This window comes from Leptodactylus fuscus, chromosome 11 (assembly GCF_031893055.1).
Source record: "Leptodactylus fuscus isolate aLepFus1 chromosome 11, aLepFus1.hap2, whole genome shotgun sequence".
Lineage (NCBI taxonomy): Eukaryota > Metazoa > Chordata > Amphibia > Anura > Leptodactylidae > Leptodactylus > Leptodactylus fuscus.
This window is the reverse complement of record NC_134275.1, coordinates 27,477,206-27,495,628: the sequence shown is the minus strand read 5'-3', so window position 1 is coordinate 27,495,628 and position 18,423 is coordinate 27,477,206. Positions and strand designations below refer to the sequence as shown.

At 41.0% G+C, this 18,423-nt stretch overlaps 1 protein-coding gene across 1 annotated transcript in view; it reads right to left on the bottom strand.

Annotated features, from left to right (window-relative positions):
* NR5A1 (nuclear receptor subfamily 5 group A member 1) overlaps window positions 1-18,423 on the bottom strand; it is a 100,806-nt gene that overhangs the window by 41,121 nt on the left and 41,262 nt on the right. Inside the window, exon 4 of the mRNA XM_075259382.1 lies at window positions 619-738. Within this exon, the coding sequence (XP_075115483.1) occupies window positions 619-738 (120 nt within the window). The remainder of the gene's footprint in view (window positions 1-618; window positions 739-18,423) is intronic.

The window sequence follows — 18,423 nt, the reverse complement described above, 5'->3', positions numbered from 1 at the left end:
GAGTTGCTGCTGCCTGGACTTCATAGTCCAATATGGGTGGGTGGAGCTACATGCTAATTTGGGGGTGGAGCTAAACGGCAGGTTGCATGTGAAACCCCGCCCACCAAATGATGCAAGAAACCAGGAAGAAAGAAGATTTTACAGCAGTGAAGACTGGTGAGTATGCGACGTGGAAATACCCCTTTAAAGGGGTGCTTGTTAAGGTTTCATTAGCGTAAAATTTGGGTTTCTGTCCATACAATTGGGAAGAATGTTTCCAGGTATTTTTCCACTTTCCATAGAGGTTGTATTGAGTGTGGAAAGTGTGTAGTTGATAGGCTGTGATAGTGAGGTAAAACTGTGACTTGGGCTTGTTAGATGCCCCAGGCATGCTTCCCCTGCTGTCCCAGTTGCTTTCCAGAGGTGTTGTCATCATTTGCTGAGGAGTCATAGTGGACTTGGTGACCCTCCTGAGTTGAATAGTGGGATCCCCTGAAACGAGCATTTTTTCCCCATAGACTATAATGGGATTCAATATTCGTTCGAATAGTCGAATATTGAAGGGCTATTCGAAACGAATATCGAATATTTCACTGTTTGCTCATCTCTAATAAGTACATATATTGTCTAGGTTCTTACCTCCTGTCCGGTCACCAGTAGGATGCTTTCCTCTTTGCTGTGTTGCATTTGCCTGTAGATGTGGTCAAACACTAGTAGTTCACTCCAGCAATTCTGCAGCAAAATCATCTGGTCGCTGACCTAGAAAGATAGGTATGATGTCATCAGAAATCACTGGGAATATGTTAGAATAAAATTGCACTTTAAATATTAGGAATTGGGCATAAGCGGTAAATCGATGTCATTAACTAGGGAACTGGTATTATGCAGGCAAAGTATTATTTAACCCTTTAACAACAAAGGGTAGTTTTGTCTTTAAGGCTCAGCAATTTTTTTCAATCTATATATATAAAACTCAAATTCTGTAGTAGTCTGCTCAATACAAATCCACAGTTCTCGCCCGATTTGGCTGAAATTTGGCATGCCCCCTCTCCACCCACAGGAGCAGAATACTGCGCATGTTACATCTCGCTAGCGTCCCCCCCGTCATGAGATTGGGGCCCCTAAATTTAGGCCATATGCATATAATGGGGAAAAGTGAAAGCGTTGAGGGGAAAACAACAGCTGTGATTGACAGGGACGGATTATAGTGACGGTGCCAAAGAGTCGCTGCTAAAGGGGCCGCACCACCAGACACAACACACAAACATTTCACAAACACCATATAAATAGCACACAGACAGCACACATACACCAACCCACAAGCACAACACCACACAAATGCCACAACACGCCACACAAACACCAGACCACTCTAGACACACACAACACCATCCCACAAATACCACATACACACACGCACAGACCACAAACGCATGCAAAGACACTCAGATGGATGCACACTACACACATGGATAACTACCACATGCACGGCCACTTGCTCTGTGTACGCAGAAACACATGAATCCCATGTGCACATACAGGCATACATATACACAGACCACACACATGCATGCATACACACATACACATGGATTACACGTGTGCACGCACACAAATACACACACGCACGTGCACACACACGCAGACATATATACTGACTACACATGTAAACATACACACGGATCACACACATGCACACACATACAAGTGCGCACACACACATACGGACTACACACGTGCATGCACACCTGCATACATACACATGGATCACACACGCGCACAAACACACACACATACACTTACATATACACGGACCATACACACGTGCATGCACACCCACATGCATACACATGGATCACACGCACGTGCACACACATACATATATACATACACATGGATCACAAGCTTGCGCACACACACACACATTTACATGGAATACACACGTGTATGCACACCCACATACATACACATGGATCACACGTGTACACACAGACGCGCACATCCACGCATACATATACACGGAACACACACATGCATGCACACACGCATACATACATATGGATCACACGTGTGCACACACACAAATACACACACGTACGTGCACACACATACACACACACACACACATACATACATGGACTACACACGTTCATGCACACCCACATACATACACGTGGATCACACACGCGCACACACATACGCTTACATATACACGGACCATACACATGTGCATGCACACCCACATGCATATACATGGATCACACGCACGTGTACATACACACACACGCATACATATACACGAACCATACACACATGCATGCACACATGCATACATACATATGGATCAAACATGTACATGTACGCATGCGCTGACAAAACATGTCTGGTATCTTTAGTGGCTGCTTGCACACTACGGTATGTTTCACAAGCCTCCGGCCATGGATTTGGTGGTTCCATAGACTTCTTCGTGCATAAATCTGTGAATTTTGCAGGCTCCATAGAAGTCTAGAATGTAGAATTCACGATCCGGAGACTGTAGTGTTACAGTAGTTTGCAAGCAGCCTTACTGAGCAGCAATATTGGTCAGGCGAAAACTACTTCATAGTTTGTCATAGTTGTCATTATTGCTTACTATACAGGGAGCTTTCATCACTGAAGCACTGCAATAGATAGTTGTGTAACTGGAAACCAATTTTACTCTTTTGTCCATGAACTGCTTATAAATTACACTGGAGGGAGGGGGGAAGGGCTGCACTATGTTGTTAATTGGGTGTAAATCAGTGGCATAACTAGGAATGGCGGGGCCCCGTGCCAAACCTTTATATGTTTGTGTAAGGTGCATACATTTTGATTAGTAAATTGCCAAAATAATAAAAATTTAAAGTGGAAACTCAGATTTACTGTAGCACTCTCAAAATGTCAATTTTAGTGTAACACTGAAAATTTTACTTTGGCATAACCAATAATAAAACACATTTTCCGCGAGCGAAGCCGCAGGTATTCTACTAGTTTTATATATTTTCCATCTCCACCTTCCAAATTCATAATTTATCATAATAATCTTATTTTTGTAAACGTAGCCATATAGCGCTTACTCTTTGCACAATATGCTGTACTTTTATTGCCATAATTTTAGGTAAAATTGTTTGGTTTTTTTCTTACATATTGTCCTGTGGGTATGACTTCATAGTACTGGATCATGGCAGGAAAAAAATTGCATCAATCTACATTTACCAAATATGTATTGCTTGTTTTATTGTTACACAATAAAGGATTTTTACATTGGGAAAGTGGAGTTTTGGTTTATAATTTCTTTAAATATTTTACTTTTTTTATTTTTTTATTTTTTTAATTCTGCTAGAGGATGCAGTCTCCTGATGGCTGATGTATAACATACACTCTATAACATACAGCATTTTTTACTTTTTCCTTGTGTAGTTTCCACTTCTCCCTTTCGCTAGCCAGTATCCATATCCCATAGAGCATTCAAGGCCTCGCGGAAATGTTTCTGCTTCCCTAAACTTTCATTCTCGCTGCACATTTCATTTCCAATTCATTGTTACTTAGCTAACTTACAGTACTGCTCTGTCTGACATTTTCCTTGCAATTGCTAAGTTTCTAACCTTGTGAGACAAGAATAGACGTATTGAACATTATGACAGTTTTGACTGTGTGTACTTGCAGCTAATACAATAAACATTGTCCCGCCATGAATAGATGTTTGTCCTTTGTGGCAACATTACCAATATGTCTCTAATATTAAAACCTGTTTTGTAAACCAGTTATATATTACATAATTTTAATAACAGACAGCAAATATTTATTATCTAGAACAAAAAGAAATAAAACTTAGTATTATGGAAAAAAGGAAAAAAAAAAAGCAGAAAGAAAAAACTGGTATAACCCGAACCAATAGAACTTTGACACCCTATTATAGTGGATACAGTCATTATTAACTAAAGTCAGGTGTGAATAGAGCCTAACTTCGGTATACACTGCACCGTCATAAGAATGTTGACGCCTCATTGTTCAATTGTAGTCATTTTGGCTGATATTACCCGAAATAGTCACAATGGATTGCCTGCTATATTCTCGCCAATGGCTAACCCACTGTGATATACAGTAGCAACATAGTGGAAAAGACTTTGCTAACTTTCATCTGCATGCTGTGGTCAGGGCCGGTTTTAGACAAAGTGGGGCCCTGGGCAAAATTAAAAGTGGGGCCCCAAATGTTTAAATATTGTTCCATACTACAGTAGTCGCATTGTTAATTTGATATATTGCACTGGCTATAGGTGCATTCACACTTCGGATATGCTGACTGATTCTGAACGTTAAAACACGTTCAGAATCAGCGCGTATAAAGCAGATCCCATTCATTTCAATGGGAGCCGGCATACGAGCGCTCCACATTGAAATGAATGGACGTAGCACAAAAAATATAGGGCAATACTGGGTAGTACTATTAAATAAACCACATTTGGCCAGCAGGCCAAACTACCACACACACGACAGGATAATTATAAAAATATATAAATTTTATTTAGACAAGTACATAAAAAGTAATAATAGATTGGAGGTAAAGAATGCATCAGCTATGGATGCAATGACATACAACTAGGCTTTCATAATGAAATATGCTTTGCATTTATAGTCAATACAATATTCAGTGAAAAGAGTTCCTCACCACATAAGAATGGACATCATTAGCTACATACAAATGGATGAAGATCCAAATCATTAGCACTTCTTACTAGAGGGCCAATACATTTATATTTGATATTGTAGACAAAAGAAAACATATGAACAACATTGAGCTTTTACCTGTAAGTATGTCATGCATAAGAACGCGCCCCGACGCGCGTTTCACCACGCAAGTGGCTTCGTCAGGGGGAAGTAGCTATCATAGCTACTTCCCCCTGACGAAGCCACTTGCGTGGTGAAACGCGCGTCGGGGCGCGTTCTTATGCATGACATACTTACAGGTAAAAGCTCAATGTTGTTCATATGTTTTCTTTTGTCTACAATATCAAATATAAATGTATTGGCCCTCTAGTAAGAAGTGCTAATGATTTGGATCTTCATCCATTTGTATGTAGCTAATGATGTCCATTCTTATGTGGTGAGGAACTCTTTTCACTGAATATTGTATTGACTATAAATGCAAAGCATATTTCATTATGAAAGCCTAGTTGTATGTCATTGCATCCATAGCTGATGCATTCTTTACCTCCAATCTATTATTACTTTTTATGTACTTGTCTAAATAAAATTTATATATTTTTATAATTATCCTGTCGTGTGTGTGGTAGTTTGGCCTGCTGGCCAAATGTGGTTTATTGAAATGAATGGGCTGCTTTTTTCTCTATGGGCCCCTTCACACGGCGTAAGCGCTCGGCTCATTCCGAGCCGTACACGCAAACGTTTCTAAACACTTCCCATTCACTTCAATGGGAGCGCTCGTAGAGAAAAATGCAGCCCATTCATTTCAATGAGGAGCGCTCGTATGCCGGCTCCCATTGAAATGAAAGGGATCTGCTTTATACGCGCTGATTCTGAACGTGTTTTAACGTTCAGAATCAGTCAGCGTATCCGAAGTGTGAATGCACCCTACCACTGGTATTTACTCGTCACTAAGGCCAGGGCCCCAACATTGCGAAAACGCAGCATTTTGGCCACAGCCTAAAACATTGCAGCAAAAAACGCGGCATTTTACAGTACCTTCTGGGATTCTGGATAATCCCATACACACATTGCACAAAAAATGCAGCAAAATCTGCAACCAAAAATCATATTTTCTGTAATGTGACACACAGCCTTTATAGCGGCTGCAGAAAGTGCCAGCAAAGTGAACAAAATGTCATCATTTAATCTCATCCACAGCAAGTTAGTTTTAGCTGCGGAGTCGCGAGCATTACCACATACAGTATTTTTAATAGGGGGAGAAACTGCAGAGAAAAAAAGCAGCAAAAGCTCAATGTAAAAAAAACACTGTGGGGAAAAAAAACAGTGTTTTCGCTGCTTTTTTTCTCCAGTGTTTGCCTGTTGTGGAAAAAAAAATGCCGCTATTAATGTCATTCACACATTATGTAAAAATGCAGCTTGTTCATATTATCTGCAGAAACATTTTTCTAATATATTTAAAAGGTGAATTTTAAAACATGTTGAATAGAAAACACTGGAATAAAAACAACGCATTTTCACTTCGTTTTTTTTTGCAGCATTTTTTAGCTTCTTTTCGCTATGCGGGGCCTTAGCCTTACTAGATGTTTTACTCAATGCCAAAATTGAAAGCAGCAGGAGGGCTGCAGTGATTCCTACTACTAAGCCACTGGAACAAGTAGGCCAAACCACTGACTCATATTCCTCTATTTCTCCACAAACCGACTTTGACTCCTTCATAATTGGCCGACCACCAGGGTCAGTCAGAAGCAGTAAAGATCTAACACTAGTGATTAATTCCTATGAAAGTAGATATGTAACATGATTTACATGTAATTAATCATACAATGTCATTATCTCTATAATGTAATTAAAATGAGTCATTTTATTCTGAAACCGAAGACTCCAAGTAAACCTTAATTTGGCCCAGAGTCCAATTCACTCCACAGCTATGACAAAAACACCTAAGGCTAGGTTCACACTAGCGCACACTAAACATTCAGGGGCCCCATTATAGTCTATGGAATCTGCAGTTTGCTGCTTTATAAGCAGGTTATCTTTCCATTTTTGGGTCTTCAAGAAGAACGAAAGAACAGAAAGCCGAAACCTAGCGTAACTCTTGGTGGTTTTGCTGCAGAAGATTTCACTACTAAATTTCCCAGATATGAATACAGACATGCAGAGAAAATACAGATGTCTGCAAGCCCCCTCCGCCAGGGAATCCCTGTGATGTCATCACTGATGTCACCATATTCATTAAGTGACAGGCATTTCCTTATACTCTAATAAGGAGAAGTTTTTCAATCAAGCTGAACTAGGCAGGGAGAACAGCAGGAACCCACCCAGATGACCCAGATACTCGAGTATAAGCCGAATTTTTCAGCACAGTTTTTGTGGTGAAAAAGCCCCCCTCGGCTTATACTCGAGTCAGCAAAAAGAAATATTTTTTTTTAGTTTTGTTTTTTAGGAGGGCAGGGGTCTATGACCAGCCGGAATATCAATGTATAGAATCTCCCATAAAATAGTGGGGGAAAACAAGAAGCTTTAGAAAAATAAAAGTTCTAAATCCCTCCTTTCCCTAGAATACATATGAAAGTAGAAAATTACTGTGAAAGACATACACATTAGGTATCCCTGTGTCTGAAAGTGCCCGGTCTACTGAATATAGGGGATCTGCAGTGCTCCTGTTCTGTCGGGAAGGGGTTAATAGGAGCACTGCAGATACCCTATATTCAACCAGGCTGAATTCCAAGTGAGGGAAGAAAAAACAGTCCTCAAGCTCAGGGAAGGGGAAGACAGACAACCAAAACACCCCCTTCCCTTCCTCAGCACCCAGCAACTACTGCACCCAAAAACGCCGAACATTTTAATTTTTGAAATTTTCCAGTAGCTGCTGCATTTCCCCCCTCGGCTTATACTCAAATCAATACGTTTTCCCAGTTTTTTTGTGGTAAAATTAGGAGCCTCGGCTTATATTCAGGTCGGCTTATACTCGAGTATATACGGTATTTTTCCACTGAAATGCCAGCGCTCTGCAGAATACAATGTTTGTTACAAGATTCCCAATTCAGGCAATTTCCTGAGTCCCTTTAACATGCTTTTATACTGTAAATGACTATAACTAAAAGGTTTCATTAACAATTTAAGTGATTTTTCCTATACCACTGCAGTATTTTCTACTCTTTAAGCCACAAAAATTAATGGGTGCAAGGAAATTTTAAAAAAAATTCCTTTGCTTATAGGGCAAGCTATGCAGAAGGGCTATACAGAGGAAGCTAATTGTGCAATAGACATCTTTTCTCCACGCAAGTGGCTTTATATTATGTTGTGTACAGAGGTTCACATCACAATCCCACACATAGCAGTCAGATGCTGCTATGTAATTATCGCGAGTGAATAAAATGTTCTTGTTTTGTTGAAGGTGTAAATGCTGAAGTAGGTCAAGTAGTGAAAACCATGATTAGCAAAGTAATTCAGCGTTTCATGAAATGAGATGTACGCAGCTGCTAAAAAAGATAGGTTAAAGCTCATCCCTTAGACGTACAAATGGATTTTATAGAAGATTGCAAAACAATACACGAACTTACGACAACTCTGAGGAATTAGATGGAATGCTGAAAGGGAGCACAATGGCATCTCCCAGAAAAATAAGCAATATTGGGGGAAAAGACTCTGCTATATTAGCTAAAATCAATGCTATGGGTGACAACACACTGTGGGCTGTAATTGACCTATGTGATCATATTATGTGTTGTCTGGTAGGGAGCTAGAGAGTGTCTACGTAGGAAGAAATCAGAAGGATAGAGTTCTATGTAGTGCAGCATAGACTAATATTAAAACAAGTGATAGGTTTATCTGTGAGTGCTGTGTGCAAAATCTCCAGTGTGTTCTATGAGATGTAGGCTCACACTTGCTCTCTCCTGTCTACTGCTTGTGATAGGTTTCTCCCTGACATTTCTTAGCAGTAAAAGACAGGGAACAGCAGTGTTAAGCTGCATCTCATTAAATACACTGGAGATACATTCAAGTAATACGGACAGACAAGATTTACAGTTTTTAACAGCATATTTTGAAAACCTATGAATGAATACTTTGAAATCTATAAATATCTATAGTTATCCTTATCCCTGGAGCAGTCATGTGACCGCCCCAAGAACACTTTCTGAAAATCTGATCATGTTCCATTTTACTGCTTCCGAAACGGAACGTCATCATTACTTTCCCTTCCCATCAATATTTACCAAGCCTTCCTCTGTCTGGGAACGACTCCTCTCCTCTTTCTCTCTGATAGAAGTGGGCATAATAGGTTAGCTAGGGAGATGGGGGGAGATTGGGAGGGGCTAGTAATTTGTGGGATCATAAGGGAGATGGGGAGGGGCTATTAATGGGCGGGATCGCTAGGTTAGGGAGACAGGGGGTAAGAGGGGCTAGCAATGGATGGGATAGGCTAGTGAGACAGGCAGGGGGAGTGTAACAGTGAGAGAGGAGGGGGAGCTGAGTGTTACGGTCGGTAGCATATATAAAAAAAACTAAATAATAAATATATCCTGCAGAGCACACTGAGCTCAGAACTGCAGGGCGTACTAGTGTGAACAAGCCCGACAGTTAACTTCACTGTCACGCTACTCCACTAACTAAAGTGCTTCTCTGATAACTCCTCAGAGAAGCTGCTAAATGAATACTAAAGTCTTAGTGGTTACTTCACCACTAAACAACACAACTAACAATGACCGGGTGCTTCCAGCAGCTTAATAGACCGCACCCACACCACAGCCACCTGCTGTGGAGTACCACAGGTAACAGCATGCCTAAGGTAACTGACAGACTGTGAAACATATAATAGTGCTGGGCCAAGCACCCAGCCGCAGCACATGTAACAATAGAGATTAAGGCTAGCTAGGTGGGCAGTTATGCCAAACTAAAGTACTGCACTGACATGCACCATGTGGAATTTGCGCTTTAGGCTAGAGCACCTAGCGTCCAAACCAACCTCCTTATATGGAGGGAAGGCAGGACCAATCAGCCCAGGTGTTCACGCCAGATGCTGATAGGCTGACACCAGTGTCAGTCAGCAGACCGACCACGCCTATCGGCTGCAAGGGGATTGACCCCATGCATGCTGGACTGAACAATCACAGTGGAAGAGGCTGCGACCCTGATATCAAGACCGAACCTACTGCACAGTCTTAACACTTAGTGAGAGGGAACTAGTGTAGAAGCTACATAGGAATCTGCACAGCAGGAAGTTATACCACATAAACAAATGCAGAGGATGCAGCAGCTACCAGAGACACCCAGATATCACTCTAAACCCTGCTAAAAAGTATATAGGTCTGTCCGGAAAACCTTTTTAATCCTCTGTAGACTAAGCTGTTATGCTTGCAAAATTTCACTTTTTATTTTATATTTAGGCCAACTTTTTCTCTTTTTTTGGTGGCACAAAATAATCCCTGCACTCTGCCAGGTAACTGGATACCAAATATGATGATGATGGGCAGGGTAAACATATACACCAAGAACAAAGGTCTGTTTTCAAATCTATAATACCTACCTTTAGTATGCTCAATTACATCACAAAAGATGGTCCCTGTTGCTGCTGGTGCACTAGGGTAGTGGTTCATATTGTGTTTTTTTATATATGAGTTTATTCATCTATTATTTGATGTGTTTTTATTAGTATATTTTAGTTTTTATTTTACCACCTCTGAGTTAGGAAGAAGCGGGGATACTTAGTTAGGGTGTTATCCCAGAATTCCCTTGTAGACAGAGTGCAGGTAAAGGTTTGGCCACACGCCAAGTATACCTAACATTTAATTTACATATGAATTAAAAGTTCATTTCTCGGCCACATTCTGCACTTTCACACCAAAATCGTATTTCTGCTATGCCATTACTTTCCTCTAAAACATCATATACTATAACTGGTTTGGAAGATACTTTGGTGTTGTAGACTCTCTTTAAATAATTTTTGTAGCTCCTTTAAAAATAGTAATAATAGTAATAATAATACCTCAAAATGACATCAAATAATTGTAAGGAATACTAATTACAAAGTGACTATTACACTCGAATATACTATATACTATATATATGACCACATGTTGTCATGGTGTCTCTTTATGGAGCAATGAGCATTAAAGAGCCCTTCATGATTAAACATGGAATAGTATTGTCATTGAAGCCACCACCATATAAATTTCTCTTCTCATGATAGATGATCCTTGACACAAGGCACGGTGGGCTTCGCTGTTTCATTCTGTACCAAACAATAAATTGCATGGCACCCTGTCACCTCCGAGATCCAAGGGTTGGCTAGAGGTCTAGGCAGTGTATCAGATTAATGGATCGAGGAGAGCATTTTGTATCAGAGGTGTTAGGGAAGTGACACACAATTCATTGAAACTTGAGGAGAGAACATCCGAATTGATTAATTTCCATTCTGATCAGCACAGTGATAGGGAATGATATGGAAATGGAGCCCTTGAGGAATATGCTGTGAGCACAACAGTGATCAATGGCTCAATGAATACTGCAATGACTAATGGGTAAAACCTCCAGGATATATTGACAAGGCCGCTGTATGGTAAGATAACAGTATTTAATAAAATAATATGAAATATTAACCCACATGGAATCTGTACTTTTTCTTTTACTCCATCAAGCCAGCCACACAGAGGTAGCAGAGCTGAAATTATTCAGCTGAGTCTTCTTAAAACTTGCAGATAACTGAAATACCAATAACGTCAACACACAGAGGAATGATAAAAAAAAAAGATATTACACATTTTTAGATATACATCGGTCCATATAAGCCTCTCACCTATCCAAGGGTAGGGTCGTCATGAGTAACCCATTGCCAACACGTGTGATCTGCATAATTTTTGCTTTTAAAAAGCAGGGCATTTAAAGGGGTTGACCAGAGAATCTATCATCACTTCCTCTGGGGTTTTGCATGCAACAAATCCAGGGGATCCGAGCTGGTTCCAACTCTGGGTCACATGGTCATAACCAGCACTCTGCCTCCTCCTCTTTTCCAGTGTTCACTGCTAATTACTTACAGCACAGTAAAGCCACCCCATGATACAGGTAACCAGCAGTGAACACGAGAGAAGAGGGAGAATCCAGAATTTCAGCCATTGTTACAGACAGTAGAGCAGGGTGACACCTATATAATACACCTGGCAACTGCCACTGATGTGCCATGGATGGAGCAATACCCGTGCCATCATTATGACATATTATTATGTCAATCTGTGAGAACTGCATAGTTTTCATGATGTAATATATTCCATGTGGTAGGAAGGGGTTAAAGCAATCAAGTGTATCTTTGACCTTATTATATCTAGAGATGGGTGTATAGGTTTGTACCGAGCCAAGTTCAACACAAATATACCAAATTGTTCAGTTTTTTCAAAAACTAAATAAATGGAGATTAATCTCGGATGAACCAAATGGTCACCTGGAGACCACTGGATGCAGCAAAGAGAACCAAAGAGATAATGGGAAGTGAGCATGAATGGGGGGGGGGGGGTTTATACACCTCTCCTGGGCCTCCACCTATTACACTCTGTATAGTACAATAATGTCACTTTTCACTTGGACTATGTCTGCCTCAGAAAGCTAGAAATGAAATAGATAGTTTCTTAGGAGCCCTGATAGTGTCCTGCACTGTTTTATAGATAGGTTCCTAGGATCCCTGACAGTATTCTATACTATGTTTTATAGATAGGTTCCTAGGAGCCCTGACAGTGTTCTACACTATGTTTTATAGATAGGTTCCTAGGATCCCTGACAGTGTCATACACTATGTTTTATAGATAGGTTCCTAGGAGCCCTGACAGTGTCATACACTATGTTTTATAGATAGGTTCCTAGGAGTCCTGACAGTGTTCTACACTATGTTTTATAGATAGGTTCCTAGGATCCCTGACAGTGTCATACACTATGTTTTATAGATAGGTTCCTAGGAGCCCTGACAGTGTCATACACTATGTTTTATAGATAGGTTCCTAGGAGTCCTGACAGTGTTCTACACTGTGTATTATAGATAGGTTCCTAGGAGCCCTGGCAGTGTTCTATACTATGTTTTATAGATAGGTTCCTAGGAGCCCTGACAGTGTCATACACTATGTTTTATAGATAGGTTCCTAGGAGCCCTGACAGTGTCATACACCGTGTTTTATAGATAGGTTCCTAGGAGCCCTAAGAGTATTCTACACTATGTTTTAAGCCAATTGAATGCAGGTTCATATCGAACTGGTTTGACATGAAACAAATCAGGGACCCGAGACACCAAACACAAACATGAAATGAATCTTGAGAGGTTCTCCTATTTCTAGTTATATCATTTAACCAGGGCGAGAACAAAAAAGTCTTCTCTGATTTTGTTTTGCAGAAAGAGCGCCACTCTTTTCCACAGGCTACGTCTGGAATTGCAGCTCTTTCAAGTGTTAGTGGGATTCAGTTGCAAATATTAGATACAATCTTGCCTTTTCCTAATTCAAGAGTATGCCCTGTACTAATACAATAAAATCTCACAATGTAAGTGGGAAATATACCACACAATTATAGGGTGAGAGGTAGGTGTTGCTTGGATAGCAAATACAAGTTAAAGTGTGGATTATATTGCCAATAAAAATCAGAAGAAACCTTTCAGTGGAGGCTTGAAGTGTTAATAGCCTCAGACAGATTAAATACAGGCTATTGAGAGTGACATGGTGGCAGAACTTCATAATATCCCAGTGCGTCTGTCCTGATACACAATGAATACAACCTTCTGTCCCTAACCTTAAAAACCTTACTGATACTTGTTTTAAAAAGATGCGAGAACGAAAATTGTACATGATATATGGCTTTTTTTTCTTGAACTTAATAGACTCTCATGTTGATAGTACTGAAAAAAAGTGTCACGAATAAACCTTGAAAATCTGTCACTCCAATCCGCAAATACTAATCTACTGGTATTGTCCATTAATTCTTCAAAAAAATTCCCTTTTTTGTATCTTGAGTCACTTATATCTTTAGGACCACCATGATCGTCTCATTTCCAATTGTCCTCATATGCTTCCAAGTGTGTCTACCCATCTTACCTTAAATTGGGTTAAGGACGCCAGTTTTTCATTTAAACAAATCAAACGAATATTGTGACATGCTAAAAGAAGCCCTTGAAAGGGTGACCATAGAAAAGCATAGAGCATATCATTTTGTGATGTAATATCATAAAACAATCTTGTGATACACATATCTGGGCACATATCAAGTCAAGACAGATCTCTATTTACTAGCTATAAAAAAAAAATCTGAGTTTCACCAAAAAACATCCCAAAATTGGGTCATTTTTGTGGTTGTGTTCAATCTAATTATCATCTGCTACATTCAACATTTGCATTGCAAAGGTACAAAGTTGAATGACTTGACATGATGCATGTTGACAACCCAAAGCGCAGGCCAAAGTTTTTAGTGTAGAATATGAAAATATCGGCCAACCTACTGAAACTACTACCCAAGTGCTTAAGACTGTTTGCTCGTAATGAGGCAAATTTATTAAGACTGGTATATCATATGCCAGTCTTCATAAAGGGGCAAACTGGCACAGGAACGTTTATGAAGAGGCTGTTGGCCATCCTTGCACCATTCGGTGTTTTTTTCGAACAATAAGATGCACCTCAGGGTTAGACAAGAAAAATTAGGAAAAATGTCATTTGAATTTAACCTTCCCTGGTGGTCAAATGGAGTCAATGTCACTAATTAGTCAGGTCGCATTAAGGACTTTATACTGTGGTTGGGGGGACTAATGTGGCATAATACTGTGTGTGGCGGTACTAATGTGGAATTATTCTGTATAGGGGCACTAATGTGGAATTATACCGTGTGAGGGAGGCGCTCTAATGTGACATTATACTGTGTGTGAGGGCAATAAAGAGCTATATACTGTTTGTGGAATCATTAAGGAGCTTTATAGAGTGTGGGGGGTTCCTTAAGGAGCCATTAGTGCCCCCCACACAGTATAATGCCCCAGTAGAGACCTCCATAAGTTATAAAGAACTACTGTTTCCCCTCCCACATTAGTTCCTCACACAGTATAAAGCTCCTTGTGATCCACAAACAAACAACAGTAAAAGGGGTCAGGAAAAAGGTTACTCTACAAACTGCTGTATGCAGTACTGATTATTTATCTATGTATTTATTGTAGATTGTGAGCATCATATAGGGTTCACAATGTACATTTTTCCCTATCAGTATGTCTTTGGGGTATAGGAGGAAATCCACGCAAACACGGGGAGAACACAAAAACTACTTGCAAGATGTTGTCCTTTGGCAGGATTCAAACCCAGGGCTCCAGCGCTGAAAGGCTGCAGTGCTAACCACTGAGCCACAGTATTGCCCCTTTCTATTACTGATACTTTACATCAGCGACAGTAAGGATCAGCGATTGCCCTTGCACACAAGCAGGCAACAGAAAGGATTGCCAATCTTTGCTGCTGCTAATGTAAAATATCAGGGTTTAGAGGACAGTGGACCAGAAATGAATCTTTCTTCTGACCGCTGTCATATTGAAAGTACCTGGTGGCAGGTGACCGGCCAGCTGGCGGTCTGCCAGTTGAGTATCCTTATAACGTATCCAGACTTTGCGGTTTTGCAATGCAATAATTGGCCACACAATTTTACTATTTTGCAGATTATGTGGCCAATTACTGGTTTGCAAAACTGGCAAAATGGTGACAGAAAATGAGGAGAAAAAAAAAAGAAAATGCCAACAATGAGAAGGCGTTGATGTCAGGCAAGGCGTACAGGTTTCAGGAGGACTTAATTGTGCTTCAAGCTCATCTTCTTCCAGCCTAGGGGCAAAAAAACATATTGTACCAGTGCCAAACCACACCTAGAGAAGAAAATAATTTTGGATTGATATGAATAAAATGGAAATCTACGGTCATAACCATAAACAATATGGGAGGATTGCTGGCATTAAAAAACTAAATCAGAAGCCATATTTTGCAGAAAAAAGAAGCTTTTCACCATCCTCACCAGCTCCAATTTTCCTCTCCACTGCAGGAGAGCTGGATTTTTTTCTCTAGCTCTCACCTGAGTAATAGGTGCAGTTAGTTTTGATTCATCATAAGATAAGATTCTCTGTTGTTCAAGTGGGTAGGCTCAGGCAGGAGCAGGAAAGGGGGTATGATTCTAACTTTCTAGTACTGTCCAATCAGAGCTTTTTGCTCTACACCACCCACTTGACTAAAGAAGCCTAATTAGCATATCAAGCATTACAAGTAACTGTAAACTGCAAATTTCAATTCTGGTGCATGGGACAGATTTGGTGTAGATTTTAGGCCCGGGGACTTGGTTAAGACTGGAGCGCAGAATGCTAGTCTTAATAAATTCTCCCCACGCCTTCTAGATAACAATGTCTTTGAACAGAACCCAAAGAAGCCTGAACAGCAATGGATGGAGGCTGTATGACTCTATTAAAGGAGCTATATATGTTAAAGAACACTAACCAATCTTCTATCTCTATGGTGTTAAGGGTGAAGGTCTCAGAGCTAGGAGAAATCTCCAAGCTGTGTCACAGGAGCTGAGATACAATACAGAACACTACAGCCACGGATCTTGAAAATCACGGAAATGTCATCATCTCAACATTATTTTCTTACTTTGTATATTGCTTGTATAGTTATAAGGTCAGGTTCTGTTATCCACTGCTAGTAGTATGTACAATGTCTTAAGTGGCCTTTTACCCGTTCAGCATTGTTACTTCCAACCTTCTGTTTAGCCTTATCAAAAAGCAAATCCCTGTACTATTATTCCTGACGGCAAGGTCTGTCATACTCCATTAGGTGACAAAAGCTAAAAATCAGTCCTGAGTGCTCATTGCCTAGTGCTCTTATTTGTCAAGCGCACAATGACAGGCGTACTAGAGCTTAAATGAAACAATATATCTGGCCAGTTCAATCTGTTTCAGCCCGCATGCTATATCTCAAGACATTGATACTGGCAGTAAGGTCACTGAACCATGTGGCACTGTCTCAAGCTCTGCTGGGACACATTTACTCAATATATATAGAACATAAAACATATTGCACTTGTATGTAGCAGTGTTCTGCACCGTTTAACATGAGCAACTGCAATTCATTACATTAGGAAACACTAGTTTACTGATATCAGGGTATCTAAGCCTTAAAGACCTCTACAATTTGCTGGTTCCTTACCTTTGGCTGTATTGCTTTATTTGTGATGTGCTTGAAGCATATAATGAAAGCGTCTTCACTAGAGATGAGCGAATACCGTTCGATCGAGTAGATATTCGATAGAATTTTAAGGTATTCGACATATTCGATTCCAATCGAATACCACGCGGAATACCCCACCAATAACTGTGCAGGGAAGGTGGCACAGGAAGCAGGAAAACGAAGGCATAAAAAAATAAGGAAAAAGTCATTGGCTGGCGAAATCAGGTGACCTCGGATTCATAAGAATAGTGTCAGCCATATTCGTCTCAGTTGCGGTTTGGAGACATAGGGAGAGATTGTACTGAGGGTGAGAAAGAGATTGTAATTTCTGCTAGACAGGAAAACATTGCAATCAACAGCTCTTTTCAGAGCACACTGCAGTAACAGTGTACACATACACTGAACCTACCAATGATGTGCCAGAATAGCATCAAGGGACGGGGGCGGGCACGTGGACATGGAAATCCAGCTGGGGATCCAGTCCACAGTCCAGCTACTGGAGAGGGGCTGCCAGCAGTGCCCCTTGTCAGAAGTACAAGGGGGCAAGGACATGGACATGGAAATCCAGCTGGGGATCCAGTCCACAGTCCAGGTACTGGAGAGGGACTGCCAGCAGTGCCCCTCATCAGTAGCACAAGGGGGCGAGGACGTGGACGAGGAAATCCAGCTGGAGATCCAGTCCACAGTCCAGCTACTGGAGAGGGGCTGCCAGCAGTGCCCCTCGTCAGTAGCTCAAGGGGGCGTGGACGAGGATGAGGAAATCCAGCTGGGGATCCAGGCTGCAGTAGCTCGACTTCAATTATATACTGGAGAGGGGATGCCAGCAGTGCCACAACATCAAGCGGGGTGCAGGGTGTAGTGCTGACAAGGCCTGAGCACCGGGAACCAGGGTGGATAGCAGACATTGTGGGCCCGCAACCAGCATGTCCCGTCCACAGTACTGACGAGACACAGTTCCATGTGTCTGTGCCCACACATCCTCCTCCAACACCACCACCTTCACTGTAAATAAATAGTTTAAAAAAAAAATTAATGTTTTAGGGCTCCCCCCAAGGGCCTGAAAATTAATGTTTTAGGGCTCCCCCCAAGGGCCTGAAAATTAATGTTTTAGGGCTCCCCCCAAGGGCCTGAAAATTAATGTTTTAGGGCTCACCCCAAGGGCCTGAAAATTAATGTTTTAGGGCTCACCCTCAAGGGTCTGAATTCTAATTTTTTAGGAGTCACCCCAAGGGCCAAAAAGGAAAACTCTGCTGATTAAAGGCTCAATTCACCCAAAGGGCCTAAAACACTGCTGGTTAAAGGCTCTACTCACCCCAAGGGCCAAAAAATAAAACACTGCTAGTTAATGGCTCTACTCACCCCAAGGGCCAAAAAATAAAACACTGCTGGTTAATGGCTCTACTCACCCCAAGGGCCAAAAAATAAAACACTGCTGGTTAAAGGCTTTAGTCACCCCAAGGGCCAAAAAATAAAACACTGCTGCTTAAAGGCTCAATTCACCCAAAGGGCCTAAAACATTGCTGGGGATCTAGTCCAGGCTCTAGTCACCCCAAGG